The sequence below is a fragment of the Martes martes genome (assembly GCF_963455335.1).
Source record: "Martes martes genome assembly, chromosome: 3".
Taxonomy (NCBI): domain Eukaryota; kingdom Metazoa; phylum Chordata; class Mammalia; order Carnivora; family Mustelidae; genus Martes; species Martes martes.
In genome coordinates, this window is record NC_137890.1 from 80,557,340 (window position 1) to 80,583,028 (window position 25,689).

Consider the following 25,689-nt stretch of genomic DNA (forward strand, 5'->3'; position numbering starts at 1 on the left):
CTTATTCTACAAAAGATTTTTAATCAGCAAGCTCCTTCAACTACCCAAGTTTCTTAGGACGGAATTCTTCAGAGACTCATGGTTTGAATAACAACACTAATTACATGTAAGGGGCTCCAGTCTGAATGCCCAAATTTCACATCGCAACTGCAATACTATGTTTCCCAAACCTAAAGCACTGAAATAGCTAAAAAGGCATCATTCTCCTTTCTGCTCCTCAAATTGATTGCATCACCTAATAGGATTTGCGTTTCTAGCAATAAATTGTCTTCTCTCTGTCTCCTCTGCCAAGTGTTCCATCAGGACCTTGCCTTCATTCACTTAAGCTGCATGGACCTTTCAATTCTTTTTTTTTTTTTTTTTAAGATTTTATTTATTTATTTGACAGACAGAGATCACAAGTAGGCAGAGAGGCAGGCGGAGAGAGAGAGGAGGAAGCAGGCTCCCTGCTGAGCAGAGAGCCCGATGCGGGGCTCGATCCCAGGACCCCGGGATCATGACCTGAGCCGAAGGCAGAGGCTTTAACCCACTGAGCCACCCAGGCGCCCCAGGAACTTTCAATTCTTAAATAGTACAGCATTTGTGCTGTGTCCACTTGCTTAAGGTAGGAACCAGATTTCCTCGAATCTTAGTATCTCCTTCCCCCATGGTTCTTTCCTAGAGTTGGCTGTTAGAAACTTGTAGGACACGTGGAATGCAGCCATGAAGCAGCAGCTTTTACTCTCTGAAGGTCTTTTTCCGGTCATCAGTGGCAGGATTGTTGCAGAAATGCCTATGGGTTCCAGCCTGTCCTCATTCCTCATTTGACTCCACATCTGGCTCTTCTTCCCAACTGTGCTGTCCCTGCTGACCACAGTGACCCAGATCCCTGATGGGGCTTGGCTCTGCACCCAAAGAGGAGGCAATAGTGCAGAGGCAATTGCTTTCCATAGGGCTTTCCATGAAGGCCCCCTTTCGGTGGCTGCTGTACATGTCTGGCCACTAACTCACTGATTGGTGATCCCTGTTCAGATCCTCTGACTCTCCTTCCACACCTTCACCTCCATAGCTCCTCCATCACTGTGTAAGTTCTGGTTCCCAGATCCCTTCTCCCTAAACACTCACAGTGACTGCTTCCCTTAGTGAGCTTTTAAAAAACTGAGATACAATTCACATTTCTAAAAATGTACACTTCTGTGGCATTTAATACATTCGCAAAAAAGTTACACCACCATCACCAATATCTATTTTCAGAATATTTTTACACCCCCCTGCAAAGATATCCTGTACTCACTAGCAGTCATTCCCCATTCCCCCTCCCACCCTGGCCCCTGGCAGCCACTTACCTGCTTTCCATCTCCATGGATTTGCCTATTCTGGACATTTCATAATAAATACAATCATATAATAGGTGGCTTTTTATGTCTGGCTTCCTTCACTTAGCATAATGTTTTCAAGGTTCATCCATGTTGTATTATCAATGCTTCATCCCTGTATACAGCTCAATAACATTTCACTGTATGGATAGGTCACATTTTATCTATGCATTCATTGTTGATGGACACCTTGGGTTGTGCCCACCCACTTTTGTTTGCTATGAATAATGCTGTTATGAACATTAATGTATTTGATATAAAAATTGGTACCTAAAAGTAGGGTGCTGCTGTCATAAAAACTAAAACATACAACCTTGTCTTTTGGACTAGGCAGTAGGCAAAATTTGGAGAAGCATTAGAACCACATTAGTGGAGGCTGGAGAGGCAGTAAGGAATTGCTATCAGAGGCTGGGTAAACAGCAAGTCATATTTTGCAGTCATGAAACAATTGGGAAAACTGGCATCTACACTGACTTGGAAGTTAGAAAGTGTACTTAGTAAATGTATGCATGTGGCCAAGGAGGTTTCCAGGCAGGAGGTTTAAAATGCCAATTAACTTACTTTAACTGGGCATGATAAAGTACACAAAGAGAAAGGAGCTTAAGAGAGAACTGTTCAGATTTTCCAACTTGAATTTAGAAGAAATATAGAATAACCAGGACCTGTTGGGCTGGACAATAAAATTATTTCATATCTCTAGTTTCTCTTAGCAGCAAGAGTCTCAGAGTAAGAACTGGTTGCAGGGTAGAGATCACATCAAGGGTGTGGCTGTAATACCCTTTGGAACCCTCTCAGAAAGATTTAAGGTAATGAGTAGCAAAGCCAACCTTCTCTCTCAGGTAGAAAAAAGCTTCCAAGTATCTTTGGGGCTCTATTCCACAAAAGCCTTGTACACCTAAGTGGAAAGGGGTCTGCCTTGAAAAGAATTGTGGATGTGGCTTTTGGGGCACCCCCAATAAGATTTATAGAAAACCTGCCAAGTTTTTAAGGGAACTGTACCAGCTTAAGTGTTGCCAGCTTGGATTAAAGGGACACAGTCCAAAATGAAAGAAGACCAGTGGGTCCCCAATTTTTCTGGGAAGAAAGCAAGCTAAGAAAGTTAATCAGCTGCAAGTATAGGTTTTTTTTTTTTTTTTTTTTTTTTTTTGTAAAAGGAGGGTGCCCTCTGAAAGCAGAGCCAAGAGCAACAGAGCCCAAAGGATTGGGGGTACCACTCCCAAGGATCAAAGCTGGGCCCTGAGGAATACTCTCTTTTCCTACTTTAGGGGGCACTGGCCCCATGTACTTAGTTAGATTTCTGACCCATTCAGAACCAGTGTCGGCTAGGTACCTCCATCTTACCCCTTTTGAACAAGAGTATCTATTACAGTTACCCTGTTCTTTTCGCACAACAGGATATTAAGTCTATGGAGGAGATGGCATGTTTTTCTGTTCCCAGACCTTTGGATCAAGAGGCCCTGTGTCTGAGAAAGCCCATCTATATTTAGACCTGATGCTGTGAATGGTGAGACTATGAGTGTCCTTGGAGAGGTAATCAACTGCATATGGAAAGGATGTACTGAATGCAGGCAGTGACAGACTGTTAAAATAAAGGTCCCAAAGATTCACACCTCCCAGTATTCAGGCCCTTATATGGTTCTCTCCCATGTTTGCTTTGCCCAAAAAGAATAACAAAAAATTCAATGCACACGGGAGCCTGATAAGTACCCGAGTGCCCTGGGGTCTCCTCCTATGGACCCTATCCCATGTAAGAAGTCTGGGCTCCCCTGCCAGAGAAGGAGGAGGAGGAATGAGTTGCTGGTCAGCAGCTCAGCTGTTGACGTGAGGGAGGCACTGGTACCATGCAGCCTCAGTCAAGCCTCAGAATATGGCAGCAGGATGAGTGACCCCAGGCCAGACCAGCAGAAGGACCATCCAAGTGAACCCAGCATTTTCAGGTAGAATATGAGCTAATACACGGTTATTTTAAGCCACTATGTTTTGGGGCAGCTTATTACAGAACAATAGAAACTGATACAACTACACACTGGATACCAACAATACATATCCAATTATGTATCATGTATATAACTATGTACCAGACTGACAATTTCGCCTCAAAACAACTATTTTCCTCAGAACGATGTGCAACAAATTATTGATCAGATACTGTGATGACTCTCCTTGGTTGACTAAATCTAACCATTTTTCTTCTTTTTTAAAAAAATCTTAGTCTCCGCCCAAACATTCATCAAACTTTGGTCACTAATTTAACCATTCTGTCACTATATGATAATAATGTCCATTTGGTCACTAATTTAACCATCTTCACAAAAATTACAAATGATTTTCTAAATTCAAACATAATGGCTGTAATGGAGACTGCGTTTCAGCCCCCCCATACTTGTCCTTCAGAAGTGCTGGGAATGTTGCTGGCCATCAGCCTCAGCTGTCAGCCCTCTCTGTGAATCACTCTAGCCCAAAGAGAAGGAGGTACCTTGCCCAAAGTCATACCCCCTTCCTAGTGAGCAGGCTGTATCCAATGACTGGTTGATGCAGCGGTACAAAGGCCCACCCCTAGCCACCCCAATTCAGAGGGTCCAGCAGGGGTTGGCTAAGGCCTGCGGTGACTACGTCACAGCACAACTTCCTTCTCTACTCACTGCTCCTTCCAATCCTTCTCTCTGAGGTGCTGATCCAAAGAGATCTGCCCAGTAAACTTTATGAAAGCTCATATCCAACTCACGAGTTTGCTATCTCACCAGCAAAAGTGGCCTTTTCTGACCCTTCATTCTTGTGTGCTACCTCTCTGATTTCAATGTTATATACTTCCTCTTGGTGCCTTCCTTTACTTCAGACATCATACTGTAGTTCTTTTCTGGTCTTTTTGATCTGAGTCTTATTTTTGTGTCTTTAATGTATGTGAATCCCAAAGTTAGTTCTCAATTCTGCACTACACTCTCACACTTGGAAATACTTTCTATTGTCTTAGTTCAGGCTGCTATAGCAAAATATTACAGACTGGCTTAAAGAGCAACATTTATTTCTCATAGTTCTGGAGGCTGGGAGATCCAAGATCAAGGTGCCAGCAAATGTGGGTTTGGTCAAAGCAACTTCCTGGTTTGCAGATAGCTTCCTTGCTGTGTCCTCACATGGCAGAGAGAGGGCTCTGGTTCCTCCTTTTCCCATCAGGGGACTCTCATAACTTCATCCGTCTCATGAGTTCATCTAACCCTAATTATCTCTCAAAGTCCTTATCTCCAAAGACAGTCACATTGGGGGACTGGACTTCAATACAGAAATTTGGTTGGGGGAGGGGACACAAACAATCAGCCCATAGCATCTATTATCAAAGCTTTAACCTCATCAGAGATGATCATCAAATTTTATGTCTAACCCTAACTTCCCATCTGAGATCAGTTCCACATGTTCCTGGACATTTCTATTTAAATGTATCACGACTGATACAAACATTTTAAAAAATACATTTAAAAACAAACTCAGCACCTCTCCCCCTAATCTGCAGCCTCTTCTAAACCTGCACCTGGCACCACTCTCCTGCCAGACTTAAAATACTGGAAGCATTGTTCACCAGTGGTTTTGAGCTCTTTTCCATCGCAACACATGCAAGAAATAACATCTTTCCACTGTAACAGTAGTTCAACACAGCAGTTACTGTCAGTGGGGCACAGATCAGAAGTTCAAAGAGGGACTAGTGATGTAGTTTAACTAAATACAGTGATCCTTATGTATATATTCCCTTCCAGCTTTCCTCCCTCTGTGATTTTGTTCATTCCTTTTGTCTCCCAAAGTGTTATTTGCCTCCACAGAATTTCTTTCTTTCTCTTTTTTTAAAAAGATTTTACTTATGTGACAGAGAGCAAGTGAGAGCAAGCACCAGCAGGGGGAGCAGCAGGCAGAGGGAGAAGCAGGCTCCCCGCTGAGCAAGGAGCTGGACGCAGGGCTTGATCCCAGGACCCTGGGGTCATGACCTGAGCTGAATGCAGACGCTCAACCAACTGAGCCACCCAGGTGTCTCTCCACTGAACTTCTGAAGCACTCATCACCTATATTAATTTATTGTTCTCTACTTTCAACCAAACTTCCTTCTTCCCTCCTAGGCTACCTGCACGCTTCCTTTTTTTTTTTTTTTTAAGATTTTATTTGTTTATTTGACAGACAGAGATTATAAGTAGTAGAGAGGCAGGCAGTGGGGGGGGGGAGCAGACTCCCCGCTGAGCAGAGCCCGATGTGGGGCTCGACCCCAGGACCCTGGGGATCATGACCTGAGCCGAAGGCAGAGGCTTTAACCCACTGAGCCACCCAGGCACCCTGTGCATGCTTCCTTTGTTCCAAATTAAGAAAGTGCCCTTTTAGTGAGCTTCTAGGCTTTTGGTATTCCCCAAGACTGGGATCCAGCAGATGCTCAAAGTGCGCTTCTTATGGATGACACTATATCTTATATAAATCATTTAACCTGAAACATCATTTTCTTTACTACTAACATGGTGTTGAAATAGGGAGTGCCTGGGTGGCTTAGTCAGTTAGGTGTCAGACTCTTGACTTTGGCTCGGTCATGATTTCAGCGTCATGACATCAGTCCCTGTGTTGGATTTCAAACTGGGTGGGGAGCCTGCTAAAGATTCTCTCTCTCCTTCTCTCTCTGCCCCTCCCACCTACCTTTCTATCTCAAAAAAAAAAAAAAAAAAAAAAAAAAAAACCAACCAAAAAAAACTCTAGCTCATCTCCCGGATCTACATTCTATAATTCTCTGAGTGATGCTTAGCACCATAATTTTTCTCCCTCCCTTCTACTTCTGAGATGGTCCTCTTGCTCTTGTCCACAGACTTGGCCCCTGGCCCAGAACTTGTCATGACCAGACCCTCTAGACACCCAATCCTACTAACATTCTCCACTAATCTTCTTTGGAGCCTCTCTAGGCATGCTCTTCAGGCAGAAATTCAGCAACATAAAAATACCACATTATCAACTCTTAGTATAAAAAAAACAAAACTTACCAAATAATAAAGAAATGAGAGGTTGGTTGCAGCTGCACTTTTCACTCTACTGTCCTTTTTTTCAAACATTTTTAAGGTCTCTATAGCCTAGAAATGAAATATCTGGAAGTTACTACCATTGTAATATGACACTATTTAGTCTTAAGGTTGGGGTAAAGATCAATGTATCTAGAGTATAAGGCCAGGTTAGGACACAAAGGGAGTGGATTAATATGTTTAAGAAAACAGATTACAAGATGAGAATTTCATTTGAGAATTAAAATTTATAAAAAAGGACAAAAAAACCCCTAAAAATACAATAACTGAAATTAAGAACATAATAGATGGGCTTAACAGCAGATTAGATACAGCTGGAGAGAGTATAATTATTGGGCCTTCTGAGCCTTACGACCCAGTTTAGTTTTTATCTTGCATAATGGGGTATAAATGAGGTTTTACCTAAGAGACACAATCAAATATACTCTTTAAAAAATAATTCTAGGATTTTTGCTCCTGGCTATCAAAGATCAGTCTACAGAAGACCATTCTATAGAGAACAATTAGAAAAGTTATATTAAAATATTACAAATATCTTTTGAAGGCATCAGCGAACTACTGAGGCAACCAGAATCTGAATGTCAAGACCCTAGAAAATGTTCAGACTAAATAAGCAAACCAAAACAAGACGCTAAGAAAAGGTCTCAGGAAAGAACATAAAAGACATATAGGAACCCAGTGAAAAGGTCTAATAGCAATGTAACTGGAGTTCCAAAAAGGGAAGAAAGACTATTGGTTGATAATTTTCCAAAACTGATGACAGAAACTAATTCTGGAAGTATTACAAAAAATGATCTTAAGTAGATCTAAATATAATTGTATTCTCAAGCCATGAGATTGAAAGTGCATTTTTAACCATTTGGCCAGTCTGAGACAATCCTAACCAAACAGGATATTTGGAATGGTCAAACACTTAGCATGAAAGGTGAGTGAATACTCAACCTAGAAATGCCTGAGAAATAACAGGAAAAAAAAGTGGAGGAAGGCAATGAGTTTTCTTTCCTTCCTTCAAAATACATTTACTGAATAGAAAATGCTTGGCTTCTTGGCACCTTCTGCTCTTAGGGAAAGTTGAGTCCAACCAAAAATCCTACGTTACCTTTTATGATGGTCAAGAACTGCCTAATATTGAAAATATCTGACAAATCTGTGTCATGCAAGTGTTTGAACTCATGTGAAGTACCATTAAGTGTACTGACTCAATTTTGTTAAGGATAAAAGATTTTAAAATACTAGATTCTACATATATTGGTTATAATATAGGTAATTATTCTTTTCAAGGTTTTTTGATTATTTTAAGGAAAACCACTGGAAGTTTCTAGGCCATTAGTTTACAATTCTTCAAAGTAAACCCTGGAAGAAAAAAGACCCCAACATCATATGCTCACTTCTGAGATTCTCACTTACTTTCTTGGAAGGATCTTTGACAGAATTGCCAAGAAGTTCCTAAGATGCACCTCAGAAATTACTGCTGTTTACACTGTACATCCTGTAGAAGTTATCTCATTGACTCTTTACATAACCTTCATGGCTATTAATGTAAAAGTTACTGCTATTTTGAATCTCTAGGTTTTATAAGCTGTATTTCACTTTGAATAAGAATTGACATGTTTTAATCTTTACCTTTAGAGTGTGTCACAATAAATATAATGTGTTGATTTAAAATAGAAGGCATATGAATAGGTTTAACTCACATATCTGTTAAATTCTCTGAAGTGAAGTGCAGAGGAAAAAAACTGTTTTCTGATATTTATGATATCCATAAAGCAGATTATCAAAAGCAAACCAACAACAATTTAAAAAAAACCAGTATGCTATATAGTTGTTTACATCATTCCTTTTAGAAATAACTATTCATATTACAGTCAAGAAAATGTCTTAGATTTTTAAAATTTTCATCTTTGTTACCTTGTGGCTCATTAGTAACAAGACATTAAGACTACATATAACAACAAATTATTCTCCTCTCAAAAGGTTACTATGAATTCAAATATATGAAAAGCTACATAATCTTAAACCACTATTTAAAAGAAATAACAGAAGTATTTTGAACTTTACAACACTCGTTTAAAGACTTATTTATTTGAGAGAGAGAGAGAGAGAGACAGCGCATGCAAGCACATGAATGTATGAATGGGGAGAGGGGCAGAGGGAGGAGAGAGAAAAAAATCCTCAAGCAGACTCTACACTGAGTGCTGAGACCAAGATCATAACCTAAGCCAAAACCAAAAGTTGGCTATTCAACTGACTGAGACACCCAAGTGCCCCACACTTTACAACATTCATTAAAAAATATGAGAGAATAAAAAGATATTTCATATTTTAAATTTCTAAACTATAAATCACTCTAAAAAAGCTATAAAATTATTCTAATAAAGGGAACATTCCCAGGATATCTAGCTTTGAAATGGGTTGTTTTCATAACTGTTCTTTACATGTCAATAAATGTATAGCCAATATATCTGTTTTTAAAAAGAAAATATACATCAATTCATTTACAAGTGAAATTGATAAAAGTAAACCTAGTAAAATTAAATTTAGTTCTGAATAGCAAAACAAATAATGAAAATAAACACTGATAGTTTGCGTTATGTACCCCCCCCCAGCAAAATGATTAGGAAAATAGGTATATCTCCATTTTGGGTTTCTTTTCTGAATGATGCCATCTACCTACTGGTTTCTGTATTCCACTGCATCTGTCCATACATTATCACTGGCCTTCAGGCCAAACTACTTCATTTCATCTACCTTCGGCTTTTTAGTGAATTCCTTCTCTATTACAAAGGTGACTACTAAACAGCACTATCATCACAAAGAACTATACTCTGAGATTTCAGCATCTTTACTTAACTATGTAATTATAACCTCATATAAGAAGGCATACATTTTTCTCTTTTATTTTGAATTGTAAATAAAGTAGTCCTCATCAAATTATCATTATGAGTTATGTCAACTCAATCCATTTTAATCTAACAGGGTTCCTTTCAACTAAGGTTGTATTATACCCACCTCATCATACTTACAATATACAAATAAAAGAAACACAAAGTCAAAGCAGCAATGTTGAAAAGAAAGCAGAGATTACATTTTTAAAACATACGTAAACTAAAATCTTGAAAATGCAAATGGAGCATAAAGTATTTCAAAGGAGGATAGCTAGGTAAGTGGCAAACAATATGATTTGCATTAAGTGAATTCTAAAATTAAATTTAAAATGAAATTTAACATGAAGAAATTAGAGTTTATCCTTTAATGGACAATTTTAAAACAATAGTAATACATTGTTAAATCTTTCAAAAAGACCATTTAAAATAAAGTATCAAGAGAAAACTGGCAAATATGGTTTTCTCTACTTTGTCACCTGTAATAGTACTTTTCACACACATAAAAAATTATTTTTTTGGTGCACAGATGACTTTGGCAAGATAATAAAGACCAATTTGTGTGACTTCACTTTCACTGGAAAAGCATTACAACACTTATAAAGAGTTATCGCTGCATTTTTTTTTTTTTTAAGATTTTATTTACTTATTTGACAGATGGAGATCACAGAGAGGCAGGCAGAGAGAGGAGGAAGCAGGCTCCCTGCTGAGCAGAGAACCCGATGCGGGGCTCGATCCCAGGACCCTGGGATCATGAACTGAGCCGAAGGCAGAGGCTTTAACCCACTGAGCCACCCAGGCGCCCCTATCGCTGCATTTTTAAAGAATTAATTAATTTATTTGACGGAGAGAGAGCACAAGTAGGAAGAGTGGCAGACAGAGGGAGGGAGAGAGAAGCAGGCTCTCAGCTGAGCAGGGAGTCCGATGTGGCGCTTGATCCCAGGACCCTGGGATCATGACCTGAGCTGAAGGTAGCCACTTAACCGACTGAGGCACCCAGGCACCCCAATCATCACTGGCATTTCTAATGACTGCGAGTGTGATGATCGAATGACACAAGAGACATAAAGGTACTTTCAAAGTCTTTTTGGTGCTTTACAAATGCCAAAAAAAGGTTAAGTATACTAAATGCATACATACAATGGAACCAGTCCATGGGGACTGCATTATATTAATCATATAATGATTGCATGAACCCTGGGGTTTATCTCCCCCCTTCTCTAGAAAGAAGTTAGTCATTCTGTCGTCTCCTAGACAAAAGGCCTTAGGTATGAAGAAAAACTGAAACACAGGCTTGGGACAGGATGCAATAAAGATACTGTAGCTTCCTCTGTCCCTACCTCTCTGGGTCTAAACTTGGGAGGAGCTGAGTTTTCTAGTTATAGACACATTTGACACTAATCATTGGTTTTATGAACCAGGATATCAGGTTTCATTTTGTTCATTCTCTTCAGTTATTGTCACCCCCATCCTTCCTTTTTAAAGCTGTCTACTCTTCTAGGCCTTGTCACAACCAGGTCTCATTTGAGAGAGACCACTGAAGGTAGAGTACCCATTCCATCTTGACCTAAGGTAGCAAGGTAGCAGTGGTACCAGCAAGAGTTCCTGAAGCATTATGAAACTGTGTTTAGCAATGGGACCCTTTTATGCCCAATGCGATGTTAATAAGTAAACCAAATATACAAAACGGGTAACAAGAAAGCTACTCTGGTGAGCAAAGCAGATGGAAGCATCAGGCTACTAGTTGGGCTCCTGGCATTCCCTGATTCTAAAAAACCTTAAAGCTTTAGGAAATGGTTTGAAAACCTCTGGGGGAAAGTTGATCTCTGGACTAGAATATGGTTTAGTAATTTAGGACCTATGCTTTACATGAACAGTATTTACATGGGGACACACAAGACAAACACATCAAAATTAAAGTGATATTATATTTTTGGAAATGATATTAAGACAAGTAAAAATATTACTCAATTTCAGAATAATCACAGATAACAATACTCTAGAAACAGCTCCACAAGATTATTGCTTTCACCAGTTAACATATAAAACTTCATCTACAACTTTTAAAAACTTACTTGATTAAAGTCCTTTTGTCTCAAGTATGTAATTGCTTTGTTTATTTCCAGATCATTTGCTAACTCTACATACTGAGAAGCTTTCACAACTTCAACACACCTATAATGGAAAGCATAAAAAAAGTTATTTTGTTTTGGCATATTTATGTTGTTGGTGGGTTCCTTATGACTTTTCAAAATAATGTCTAAGTGTCCCTTGTGCTATCTAAGGCTAAGCACCTGATTTGTTGCGATGCAGGGAGTAAGTTGCTGAATTGTTTAGTTTGTACACTAATCTTATCTAAATTTCCTTTGGTTTATTGTCACTTCTAATTATTTATGGTATTTTAAATAAAATTGGGTTGATATGTATAGTCACTTTTTTTAATTAACTACTAAAACAATTTCAATTTGTAACAGGTCAAAAGTATTTCTATATATCTTTTCATCTTAAATGTTCTGATGGTGAAAAAAATTCTATAGAACTTGTAGAATATGTTTAAGTTTTATGTCCAACTTGAACAGACTATCATAGATCTGTTCCCCAAAGCACACAGAACATTTGTTTTAAGTATATATCAGACACTGCACAGATTCCTTTATAAGCATTATCACATTTAATCCTTACAACAACCCTGAAAGATAGGCATGATCTCTGTTTAGAGATACAAATATGGAAGATCTAAGATCACACATCTAGAAAACTGTCAAGTAAGAATTTGAGCCCAATTTTTATTGATACCAAATCCACCACACCAAGCCTATTCTTCAAATTGAAGTCAACTGAAATCAGTTTAGTTGACCATGACCCTTATTAAAAAAAAAAGAACATATAAAATATCAGAAGGCATCATACATAATAAGGACAAGGACTGTTTCATGCAACTTATTTCAGTAAACAATGTAAAATAAATTTCTTACCAAGGTCTGGTTCAAAAATATTTCAAATCCGATGGCCTGGACAAGAATTTTTTTTTTAAAGATTTATTTATTTATTTGAAAGAGAGAGAGAAAGCATGAATATGGTGAGGCAAGGCAGAGGGAGAAAGAGAATCTTAAGCAGACTCCCCACTGACTGTGAAGCCCAATGTGGGGCTCAATCTCATTACCCTAAGCTCACTACCCTAAGATCATGACCTGAGCTGAAATCAAGAGTTGGACACTTAACTGACAGAGCCACTCAGGTACTCCTGGCTTGGACAAATAATTTAAAAACATTATAGCAGAAGATCCCTTTCTTCAGGTAGAATCTTTTATTTTATCCTTGACTTATGAAAGAGCCTCTCTGCCTGCAGTGGGGATAGAGGACGTGAAGCCCTGCCTGCACAGCACCCCTTTGAATGACCCTCTGTTCCCAACCCCACCCCAACAAAGTAGCCTACTAAGATTGCAAGGGCTCCAAGTGAATGATCTTGAAACCACTGATACATCATTGCATTCAGCAAACATTTGTTGCATGTCTACTAGATGTCAGACATTATATTTGGTTCAGGGACTAAAAGGGTTAAAAAAATATGGTTGATGCCCTTGCAGGGGAAGCAGACCAGTAAATTTAGTTCTGTGTAAGAACTATAATAAAGGAATACAAGAATGCAGGGGTAGAGACTCTAAACCAGACTGTGGAAATATATTCCAGAGATATCTGCCACTCAGTTTGAATCTTAACTTTTTATTACTTAAAAGAGACACACCTTAAATTACGAATATAGAATCATCAAAAGTAAAGTGAAAAAAAGAAATACCAGTAGCCAAAAGAAAACAAAAAATGCAAACTTTAAGGCAAGAAACATTATTAGAAGTAATAAAGGACACTGCTTAATTAAATATATCCACCAAGGATATACCCTATTCTAAATCTTCATACACCTAATAACATAACTTCAAAATAATATAAAACAAAAGTTAATACATCTAAAGAAATAAAGAAATCTATAACTACAGTAAAAAAAACCCTTTTTTAAAAAAGATTTTATTTATTTATTTGATAGAGAGAGAGACGGAACACAAGCAGGAGAGTGGGAGAGGGAGAAGCAGCCTCCCTGCTGACCCAGGAGCCTGATGCAGGGCTTGATCCCAATACCCTGGGATCATGACCTGAGCTGAAGGCAGTCGCCCAACCAACTGAGCCACACAGGTACCCCAGTAAAAAAAAGAACTTTTAACACAACTCTCTCAATAGCTAAAAGAATAAGCAAACAAACTACTGGGTATTTACCCTAAAGATACAAATGTAGTGATCCGAAGGGGCATATGCACCCGAATGTTTATAGCAGCAATGTCCACAATAGCCAGACTGTGGAAAGAACCTAGATGTCCATCAACAGATGAATGGATAAAGAAGATGTGGTGTATATATATACAATGGAAAGAACCTAGATGTCCATCAACAGACGAATGGATAAAGAAGATGTGGTGTATATATATATAATGGAATACTATGCAGCCATCAAAAGAAATGAAATCTTGCCATTTGTGACGACGTGGATGGAACTAGAGGGTATTACGCTGAGTGAAATAAGTCAATTGGAGAAAGACAACTATCATATGGTCTCCCTGATATGAGGAAGTTGAGAGGCAATGTGGGGGGGTTTAGGGGGTAGAAAAAGAATAAATGAAACAAGATGGTATCAGGAGGGAGACAAACCATAAGAGACTCTTAATCTCACAAAACAAACTGAGGGTTGCTGGGGGGGAGGGGGGTAAGGAGAGGGTGGTGGGGTTATGGACACTGGGGAAGGTATGTGCTATGAAGTGTGTAAACCTGGCGATTCACAGACCTGTACCCTTGGGGCTAATACATTATATGTTAATAAAAAAATTAAAAATTATGAAAAAAAGAATAAGCAAACAAAAATCAGTAAGGATAAAATACATCTTATCAAAAGTGCCATGAGAAGAAAACTGAAGTCTTTTATTTATTAAAAAGGTAGGATCTGTTTAATAAAACTCTTCTTATAAAGAAAACTTCAAATGCAGATGGCTTTACTAGTGAATTCCTCCAATTGTTTAAAAAAAAAAAAAAGCCAATCCCATAAACTCCTCTAGAGGGGGGGGAAATATCTGAACTTGTGGTGTAAAGACAGTTTACCCTTGTAACAAAATCAAAGACATTATTTTTTAAATTACAAACTTCAGGGGCATCTGGGTGGCTCTGTCAGTTGAGTGTCCAGCTCCTGATTTCAGCTCAGATCATGATATTGGGGTAATAGGATTGAGCCTCATGTTGGGCTCAGTGGGGAATCAGCTTGAGAGTCTCTTTCCCTCTCCCTCTGTCCCCCCACTGGGACTTGCTCATTCTCTCTCTCAAATAATAAATTCTTAAAATTACAAACTTCATCTTTCTCACTAATGTGGGTGCAAAAATCCTCAGCTAAAGATCACCAAATCAAATCCAGTGATATTTTAAAAGGATAATACATCACAACCAAATAGAGTTCATTCAGATGATTTAACACTCAAAAATCGATCTTATGATTTTTTGATAGACGGATTTTCATAAAAACTCTTAGCTAACCAGAAACAAAAGGAAACATTCCTTCATATGATAAAGAGTACCTATAGCAAGCATCATACTTAATGGCAAGTTGTGGAAAGCTTTACCCTGTGAGATCAGGAACAAAACAAAAATGCCTATTTTATCACCACTTCAATTCAGCACTGAACTGGTATCAAAGCCAGTGCAATGAAGGAAGAAAATAAAAAGAAGCATAAAGATTGGGCAAAAAGAAATAAACTGTCATTATCTATGGATAGCAAAAGTGTTTATGTAGATAACCCAAAAACATCTGGAGACGACTATCTGCATTTAATACATTAAATAAGTAAATGTATTAAGGTCAGTGGATAAAGATCAGTATCTAAAATCAACTATATTTCTACATACTAGAAAAGCACAAGTAGAAAATGAAATTTTAAAACTATGCTCTATACCATTAAAAATCAAACACGTAGGAATAAGTATAACAAAAGACATGCAGTTCTCTAGACTTAAAACTAAAGAAAGTATTTGGGGGTGCCTGGGTGGCTCAGTAGATTAAAGCCTCTGCCTTTGGCTCAGGTCATGATCCCAGGTTCTGGGACCGAGCCCTACATTGGGCTCTCTGCTTGGTGGGGAGCCTGCTTCCCCCCCCGCTCTGCCTGCCTCTCTGCCTACTTGTGATCTCTGTCTGTCAAGTAAATAAGTAAATAAAATCTTTAAAAAAAAAAACCCACAAAACTAAAAAGTATTTGAAAGAAATTACAGAGACCTAAGTGGAGAAATGTATTTACAAATTTGAAAAGTAAACATTTTAAAGATGCTTTCCAGCCTGATCTATAGATTTGAATGAAATACCAATTAATTTCCTGGTAGGTCAAAAGAAATGGAAGACAAGACACAGACTAGGAGAAAACATTTGAAAAGCAATGTCCAGGCTTTCACTAAGCTACTGCATGGTACTGCTGCCCCACCGTCCATCTTGTTTGGCCATGCGGCTAAGCAGGGACCAAAAACTGACACTAGCCCCTAACGCAAACGCATGTCCCAGACAGCAGCCTGCAGAGCTCAAGCAAATCTAAGTTCCTGATATGTCTTCCACAAAAGCCTTGTGATCAAGAGTCTCCCCCATCTCCCAGGGCCTTTTCCTTGTGTACCTCCTACATAAGATTCTCATGGAGCTTACCAAAGCTCCCTCTTTTTGGTTTGAATTGACCAATCTGGCCTTATCCCATGAGCCCAAAACATTCCACCCATGGACCCTAATATGGCATGTACCCCTGCTCCAGCCTTTCTTTCTGCCTGTACCCTGTCTTGACTTCCCTGTGTGGTGCCTCCAATTGTACTTCCTCTAGGACCTGTGAGTAATAAACTTCTCTATCTCAATTTCTCATGGTCAAGAATAATATTCATTGTACGGATGTACCACTACACAGCAATGAAGATGAACAAACCAGAGCTACATGCAACAACACTGACAACTGCCACAAAGAGTAAAAGACACCACACAAGAAACAATATGCATAGCACGAGTCCACCTATATGATGTTCAAAAAAATGCAAAACTAAAGGGATGACTGGTTAGGTGGTTAAAGTCTGTAGAAAAGCTAGGAAGTGATTACCATTTAAGTCAAGATATCCATCACCCATCAGAATGGGAGGGGCAGTGTCTGAGATGGGCACAGCAGAACTTCTAAGGTGCTGACTGGTTCTATTATTTAAATGTTATTAATCTAGATAGGGGTTACATGGGTGTTTGCTTTGTGATAAACCACTGAGCTGATGTTACTGGTTCGTAATTCTTATGTGCTTTATATTTAACCACAAAAAGGTTAAAAATAATTTTAACCCTATACAAATGAGCTGACAAAAATACAGTGACAGAATAATTAATGATGAAAAATCCAAATAATGCCAGGACTGACTTTTTCCTTTTGGTTTTCAATAAACAGTTGTATTATACTACATGAGTTTCCAAACCTGGCTGCTCATCAGAACCACATGTGAAACAATGAAAAAATATAGATTCTTTTGTTCCATCTAACACCATTGAAAAATACAAATCCTTGCTCTCTACCTCAGAACCCTAACTCAGATATATTGGGAGCGGGAGTGGAACCGAGTCATTTTCTTTTAATAAGCTCACAGTATCATTCCAGTGAGTACACTGTTTAAGTCACTGGCATAGTAAATGTTCTGACCTTAACTAGTATTTGTCCTTAGTGAAGCTAAAACATTTTTTACTACTCATTTCTCTCAGCTATAAAAAGGCAATGATTTCATGCTTATCTCATTGAGACAAAATATACAATAGTATTAAACAAGAATCCAAAGTAGCTGTCCTTGATAAATTGAAGCTAAAGTAAAAAAAAATTAGCCAAAATTTAGGATGTGAATGATACTATACCAGGCCTGAGCTATACACCCATTGAAAATTGCCCCAGAGAGAAGGAAACAAAATTAATGACCCTGTCTTTAGTAAAAATATATAAAATTTCTGGCTTTATAATTAACTTACTAATAATAGCTTTGAGAGCTAGATATTGGCATATTCCAGATTTCAAATAGGCTGAAATAGTCAACAGTGAACAAAACAACTAGCAACCACTTTTTTTTTTTTTTTAAAGATAATCAAAGTTCTTGGCTTGAGATATCTTTTTATTTATTTATTTATTTGACAGACAGAGATCACAAGTAGGCAGAGAGGCAGGCAGAGAGAGAGAGGGGGAAGCAGGCTCCCCGCCAAGCAGGGAGCCCGATGCAGGGCTCGATCCCAGGACCCTGGGATCATGACCTGAGCCGAAGGCAGAGGCTTTAACCCACTGAGCCACCCAGGCGCCCCAGCAACCACTTTTTTTAAACTGTCCCCTTAAACCATTAAAAAAAATTTTTTTAATGGAAATCAGCCTCAAAAAGCTAGATTTGAGTGAATGAATATATATATATATATATATATCTATATCTGTATCTGCCAATAGGTGTGTGTGTATGTATGTGTGTATATGTGTATATATATATAACTGCCAATATGACAAAGTGAAATAGAAGACTATATTGATTTGTCTTGATGAAGTCATTTAAATATTATTGAAATGGAACAGAAATCAGGTAAGTTTAGTTTAAATGCTTTTTTGTTGTTTAATTTCAAGTCCTAAACATTCTCTAAACATTGAACAGATGTTATTTATATCTTATAAAAGCCTCTTCTTTAATATTCTACAAAGAACAAGACATGAAGAAATTAGACACGGAGAAAGTATGATGCCTATAAATAACCATTATGGAATGATATCCTGTATGTAAAATATTTTCTTTTTTTTTTTTTTTAAGATTTTATTTGTCAGAGAAAGAGAGAGAGAGAGAGCACAAGCAAGGGGGAGGAGCAGGCAGAGGGAGAACCAGGTTCTCCACTGATCAAGGAGCCTGATACAGGACTTGATCCCAGGACCCTGGAACCATGACCTGAGCTGAAGGCAGATGCTTATCTGACTGAGCCACCAAAGCATCCTGTAAGTATTTTCTAACCATAGCCAGAAGCTCTGATGTGGACTCTAAAGATCACTGTCCTCTGTTCAAAATATACATATATACATACAGAGGTATATAAATGCACATAGTTTTTTTGTATATAATCACATAAAATGTACACATATGCATATATGTTCATAAGTATATACACATATATATTGCCATTTCTGAAAACTATTATGTAAGCTTTATGAATATCAAATAGGAAAATATTGTTTATATTATATTATACTTATATATATATTCATATGTATAAAATATATGAAGCTTTGAAGAAAGCTTCAAAGTTACTAGAAACATGGGCTTTCACGTAATCTGAGATCTGGCAAAAATTTTTTAAAACTGGCAAGTTCTATCTAGAGAAATAAATGTCTACTTAGTTAACACATAAAGAAATAAGACTACATTTTAGTTTACAAATGAAATCTTAAAAATACCTATGAATTATAACATAGTTATGATATCACTATGCATATCACTATGCTCTTTGGGTAAAACTAATATTATACTAGGTAACATTAAAAATACTGTTGGAGGAGTGATGTCATCAGCAAAATGGTGGTATAGCAATTTCTAGTACTTGTACCCTCCCCAAAAGATCGATTTTAAGGACTATCCATGCATGAAAATATTTTCACAAGAGCTAAGGATTCTAGGTGAGGGATTACAGTGCCTGGGTGAAGATCAGATGTAAGAAAAGACACACTGAGGAGGACAGATTCACAGACCCCCTTCATTTTTTCTCTGAGCCCAGACAGCCTGGCATGGAGAGAGAAAGCCTCTCTCCAAGAGAAGTTGAGTAAAGTAAGTGTCTGACTTAACTGCAGACTCCAGACTAGCCCATCCCAATACCAGGCTGATTCTCAATACCCTTGGTGGCTCCCTAGCACACTCCTACTAACCCAGGCTCCTGCCCATCCTGCTACCTGTAGGATTCTACATCCTCAGGTGGCTCCTAGGCATCAGGCTCCACAGATAGTACCTGTGAACCAAGGTTACCAGCTCACTCCAGTTCCTGCTGGCTCCAGTGGCCCCAGGTGGCTCCTGCAAACTTAGATCCATGGCCCAATGGGCAAAGCACGCTCTAGTGGTTCCAGACAACCTCCAGATTCCCAGCAAGCTCCCATGAACCCAGAATCCTGACACACCCTAGCATCAGCCAGCTCCCAGGCAACAACTTTGGCCCTACAAAATAGACAGGATGACTGGGCCCAGAGACAGGATGACTACTGTACATCCAACTTTTTGACCCACTTCAGCACTAGGCTAGTTACTGTAGCCCCCAAATCTCAAATACCAGGTCAGCCCCCAGGTTCAAAGCAAGCCCCCAGGGACCCAGGTTCTTGGTCCACCCAAGTACCATAATTACTTCTGCAAATCCAACCTCCATGCCATCTCCTGAGGGCTGCAGGATACAGGCCAACTCCTGCAGCCCCAGACTCTAGGTTGGCTCACAAAACCAGGCTTCCAAACTGTCTCAGTACCAAAACAGCCTCTGTGGACCTAGATGCTAGGTCCACCCCAGTGATTCCCAATGCCTGGATGCTGCCTGGAAACACCTAGGATCCAGGTCTGCCCCCACAGACCAAGGTCCCAAGTCCATTACACAGATTCAAGCACCGAGCACACCCCAGGGAAACTAGACTTCAGCTCCACCTTGTGACCTAGGCACCAGACTGGTCCCCATGTACTCAAGTACAAGATCTGCTCACTACTAACCCAGGCAACAGACAACAGACCTGTCCACTCAAGTACTCCACCAGATGGTCCACCCAGAATTTCTGGACAGGCTGATTTGTAAAGGGCTTTACCTCATAAAGACAGTCTGTAAAGGCTAAAAGAAGTACCTACTTCCTCAAGTACACAGATACCAACAAAAGGACATAAGGATCATGAATAATCAATAAAATACACAACCACCAAAAGAAACTAATAAAATTCTAAGGACTGACTAAAAAAATGGAAATCAATGAATTGTCTGACAAAGAATTTAGAATAATCCTCTTTAAAAAGTTTAGTCAATTTTAAGAAAACAGACAACTAAATGAAATTAGGAAAACAACACATGAATAAATTGAAAAGTTCCACAAGGAAATAGAAACTATTAAAAAAAAAAAAAGCACAAATCCAAGAATTGAAAAACACAATAACTAAACTGAAGAAGTCATAAAAAGCTTCAACAGATCTGACCAAGCAAAAGAAAGAGATAATGAATTGTAAGACAGATCATTTGAAATTATCTAGTCAGAGGAACAGAAAAATAAAAGAATGAAAGAAGCCTATGTGAATTATGGGATATCATCAAAAGAAAAAAAATCTACCCATTATTGGAGTCTAGGAGAAGAAAGAGAAAGGAACAGAAAGCCTAGTTAAAGAAGAGTAGTTGAGAATCCCAAATCTGGTGAGAAATTCAGACATCCAAGTTTATGAAGTTAATAGGTAACCCCAAAATTTCAAAAAACCTTTTCCAAGACACATTATAATAAAACTGTCCAAAATAAAAGATAAAGACAATTTTAAAATCAGCAAGAAAAAAAAGGTCCTCACATATAAAGGATACCCCCCCCCATCAGACTATTAGCAGATTTCTTAGCAGAAACCTTGTAGGCCTGAGAAGAGTAGAATGATATACTGAAAGTACTCAAAGAAAAATGGTGCCAACCAAGAATATTTTACCTGCCAAAGTTTTCTTTCAGAAATGAAAGACAAAGACTTTCCCAAACAAACAAAAGCTGAGGGAATTCACTTCCACTAAACCTGTCTTACAAGAAATGGTGAAAGGAGTTTAAGACAAAATGAAAGAATGCTAATTAGCAATATAAAAACATATGAAAATACAAAACATATTGTTAAAGTTAAATAGCAAATTCAGAATACTGCAATATTATAATATGGAGCTATGTCAATCACATAACTCAAAAGGATAAAGGACAAAAGTATTAAAAATAACAACTATAATAATGTTAGTGGGTACACAATATTTAAAAAGGTAAATACACAATATAAAAGAAGGTAAAATTATGGGGAGTGTAAAAGAGTAGAGGTTTTGTATGCAAAGTTCTCATTAGCTTGAGGCTATTATAACAATAAAATATTTTATGTAAACAAAAATCTACAGTAGATGCACAAGAGGCAGAATGAAGGGAATCAAAGCATACCATTACAGAAATCATCAACTCACAAAGAAAAACAGTGAAAGAAAAAGAAGAAACAAGGGAACTATGAAACAGCCAGAAAATAATATGATGACATTAGTACCTATCAGTAATTATTAACTACTAAAATTAATTAATAATTACCTATCAATAGCCTTACCTAGCAATAATTAAGTGTAATTGAATTAAATTCTCCAATTAAAGCACAGAGTGTCTGAATGCATTAAAAAGTCCCAACCACACAAGAGGCTCACTTCAGCTTTACAGACACATACAGGCTCAAAGTGAAGGGACAGAAAAAGATACTCTGTGAAACAAAAAAACCAAGAGCTATATATACTTGTATCAGACAAAATAGACTTCAGGTCAAAACTGTAACAAAAGACAAAATGGTGGGGCGCCTGGGTGGTTCAGTGGGTTAGAGCCTCTGCCTCCGGCTCAGGTCATGATCCCAGGGTCCTGGGATCGAGCCCCACATCAGGCTCTCTGTTCAGCGGGGAGCCTGCTTCCTCCTCTCTCTCTCTCTGCCTGGCTCTCTGCCTACTTGTGATCTCTGTCGGTCAAATAAACAAATAAAATCTTAAAAAAAAAAAAAGACAAAATGGTCATTATGTAATGATAAGTCTTTTCATCAAAAAGAGAATAATTGTAAATATACATGCATTCAATACCACAGCATTTAAATATGTTAAGCAAATATTAACAGACCTGAGGGAAGAAGTAGACAGCAGTACAATAATGGGGGATTTCAATAATGCATTGTTCGCTTTTAACAATGCATAGATCATCCAGACAGAAAACCAGTAAGAAAACATGGGATTTGAAATATGTTAGACCAAACGGGTATACAAAACATTCTATCTAACAACAGCAGAATACACATCCTTCTTAAGCACACACAAAATATTCCCCAGGATAGATCATATGTTAGGTCACAAAACAAATGTAGCAAATGTAAGAAGACTGAAATTATACTTAAGTATCTTTTCCAACAATAGTATGAAACTAGAAATCAGTAATAAAAGAAAAACCAGAAAATTCACAATATGGAGAGTTAAGAAAATTACACTCCTGAACAACAAGTGGGTCAAATAAGATATCAAAAGGGAAATTAAAAAAATACCTTGAAACACATGGAAACAAAACATACTAAAACTTATGGTATACAGCAAAAACAGTTACAAGAGGGAAGCTTATAGTAATAAGTACCTACATTAAGAAAAAATATCATAAGTAAACAACCTAACTTAATACCTCAAGGAACTAAAAAAGAATTAAGTTCAAAATTAGTAGAATTAAAGAAGTAACAAAGATCAGAAATAAATGAAAGAGATTAGAAAAACAATAGAAAAGATAAACAACTAAGAGCTTATTTTTTTTTTAAGACAGAAAAAAAATGACAAATCTTTAGCTGGACTACCTAAGGAAAAAAGAAAGAAAGATACAAATAAATAAATTCAGAAATGAAAACTGGTGAATTAGAAGAAAACATAGGTGAAAACTTCCTTGACGTGGATCTTGGCACTGATTTTTGGTTTTTACACCTAAAGCAGAAACAATAAAATAAAAAAGAAACAAGTGGGACTACATCAAACTAAAAAGGTTCTATACAGCAAAAGAAACTACAAAAAAAATGAAAAGACAACTACAGAATGGGAGAAAATATTTGCAATTCACATATGGACATATCTTGGAGACACTGTGGGTTCAGTTCCAGACTGCTGCCAATAAAGCGAATATTGCAATAAAGCAAGTCAAATGAATTTTTTGGTTTCCTAGTGCATATAGAAGTTGTTTATACTATACTGTAGTCTATGAGGTGTGAAACAGCAGTATGTCTAAAAAAAAACAAGTGTACATAACTTAATTAAAAATGCTTTGTTGCTAAAAAATGCTAATCATCATCTGAGCTTTCAGCAGGTTGTAATCATTGGTCACAAATCACCATAATGAATGTAACAATAATGTAGGACTTCCTGGGAAGATAGCAAAGTAGGAAGACCCTAGGCTTACATCCTTCCATGTATACATAATACCCCATCAGTGTAAATAACCCAGAAAACTCAGAGTGTGTCACAAAGGGACATAAATCCCTGGGGAACTCCTCCAGGAATAAAGGAACTGACAGGCACCATTTCCCTCCCTTGCTCCTCAGCATAAACACATGCCCACCTATGGGTCTTGATATGTAATTTGCCAGCCCTACTCCCCCCATCCCCCACCATGTTGTGCTTCTGCCAAACCACCCCTCTATATAGCCCGGTTAGCCTGGAAATATCAGGGCCTCTCCTGCAGAGGACCTGTAGTCAAAGCTTGACAGTATCGCAGCCCTATTGCTTTATGCCGTCCTTTAGCAGATCTGCACTTTCCAACACACTCTTGGCCAGAGCCCATACAGGGCAGTGCCACAGGCCTGGCAGTGTGCAAGCAGTCCCAACAGTGGCCAGCACCACTCCAAAGTGACTTCTGCCCCAAAGAGAGGGAAACATAAACAGATCAGTGAGATGGAGGCCCTAGCAGTGGGCAGGAGGCAGATAATTGCTCTGACCACAGGTCCTGCAAACCAATGGAAGCTTCTCAGGGGACAACACAGGGAGAGCACCCTGTAGTTTGGTGCTACTCCATCTCTGGCAAATGCCTGGCCTAACTCAACTGAAGCCAAGGCATCTGCAGACTGGCCCACTAAACCACAGGGACAAAAACTGCCCATAATGGCAAAGGGAGCCCCTGCAGATGACTGGACTAAAGGAAAAAACTGGCTCAACCACAATATTAGGGTAAACATATCACACACAGGAGATAATCTCTGAAGTGCCAGGTTCTGGTGAACAGGGATACTGCATGGCAAGGCACATAAGGCCGGTACTCTGAAGAGTAGGAGATGTAGCTGACTTTCCTTATACACAGAAACAGACACAAAGAGTTAGACAAACTGAGAAGACAGAAGAATATGTCCCAAATGAAAGAACAGGGCAAAACCACAGCAAGAGCTAAGCGAAACAGAAATATGTAATATGCCTACTACAGAATTTAAAGTAATGATCATAAAGATATTCATCAGACTTAAGAGAAGACTGGAGGACATAAGTGAGATCATAAACATGAGGTGAAAAACAACCAATCAGAGAGTGGAACACAGTAAATGAAATAAAAAATATACTAGAGGGAATAAATAACAGACCAGAGGAACCAAAAGAATGAAGTGGCAAACTGGAGGACAGAGTAATTGGAAGTAATCCGGCTGAAAAGATGACATAGAAAAAGTTATGCAAAATTAGAGCAGACTAAGAAATTCAATGACACCATCAAATGTAATAACATTGGCATTATAAGGATCCCAAAAGGACAAGAGAGAGAGAACAGGGGGCAGAAATTTATTTAAAGAAACAATGGTTGAAAACTTCCCAAATCTGGGGAAGGAAACAGAAATTCAGGCCCAAGAGGCACAAAGATGCCCCAACAAAATCAACTCAAGGAGGTCCACACCAAGGTACATAATAATTAAAATGGCAAAAAGTAGTAATATAGAAAAAATTTTAAAAGCAGCAACAGAAAAGAAGACAGTTATATACAATGGAAACCCTATAAGGTTATAAGTTGAATTTTCAGCAGAAACTTAGCAGGCCAGAAGAGAGTGGCATGATATGGTCAAAGTGCTGAAAGGAAAAAATCTGCAGACAAGAATACTCTATCCATCACGGTTGTCAATCAGAACAGGAGAGATAAGTGTTTCCTAAACAAACAAAAGTTAAAGGAATTTATGACCACTAACCAGCCCTACAAAAAATGTTAAAGGGGACTCTGAGTGAAAGACCATAAGCAAGAATAAGAAAAGTAGGACTCACAAAAGCAGTAAAAATAAGTATATCTGTAAATACCACTCAAGGGATTCACAAAATAAAGGGATATAAAGTATGACACCATATACCTAAAACATGGGGAGGAGAGGAGTACATAATGGGTTCAGACTTAAGTGACCATCAACATAATTTGTACTGCTGCATGCAGAAGAGGTTATACACAAACCTAATGGTAACCACAAATCAAAAACCAGTAATAGATACACAGAAAATAGAGAAAGGAATCCAAGTATATGACTAAAGAAAGGCAAGTAATCATGACAAAAGAAGGCAGAAGAAGAAAGGAATGGAGAAAAACTCTAAAAACAACCATAAAACAAGTAACAAAATGACAATAAATACATACC

General features: G+C 38.2%; 1 protein-coding gene across 1 annotated transcript in view; it reads right to left on the reverse strand.

The window, feature by feature from the left end:
• IFT88 (intraflagellar transport 88) overlaps window positions 1-25,689 on the reverse strand; it is a 146,079-nt gene that overhangs the window by 65,475 nt on the left and 54,915 nt on the right. The window contains exons 15-16 of the mRNA XM_080798204.1: window positions 11,346-11,445; window positions 6,353-6,439 (exon numbers count right to left, since the gene is read on the reverse strand). Coding sequence (XP_080654330.1) covers window positions 6,353-6,439; window positions 11,346-11,445 — 187 coding nt within the window. The remainder of the gene's footprint in view (window positions 1-6,352; window positions 6,440-11,345; window positions 11,446-25,689) is intronic.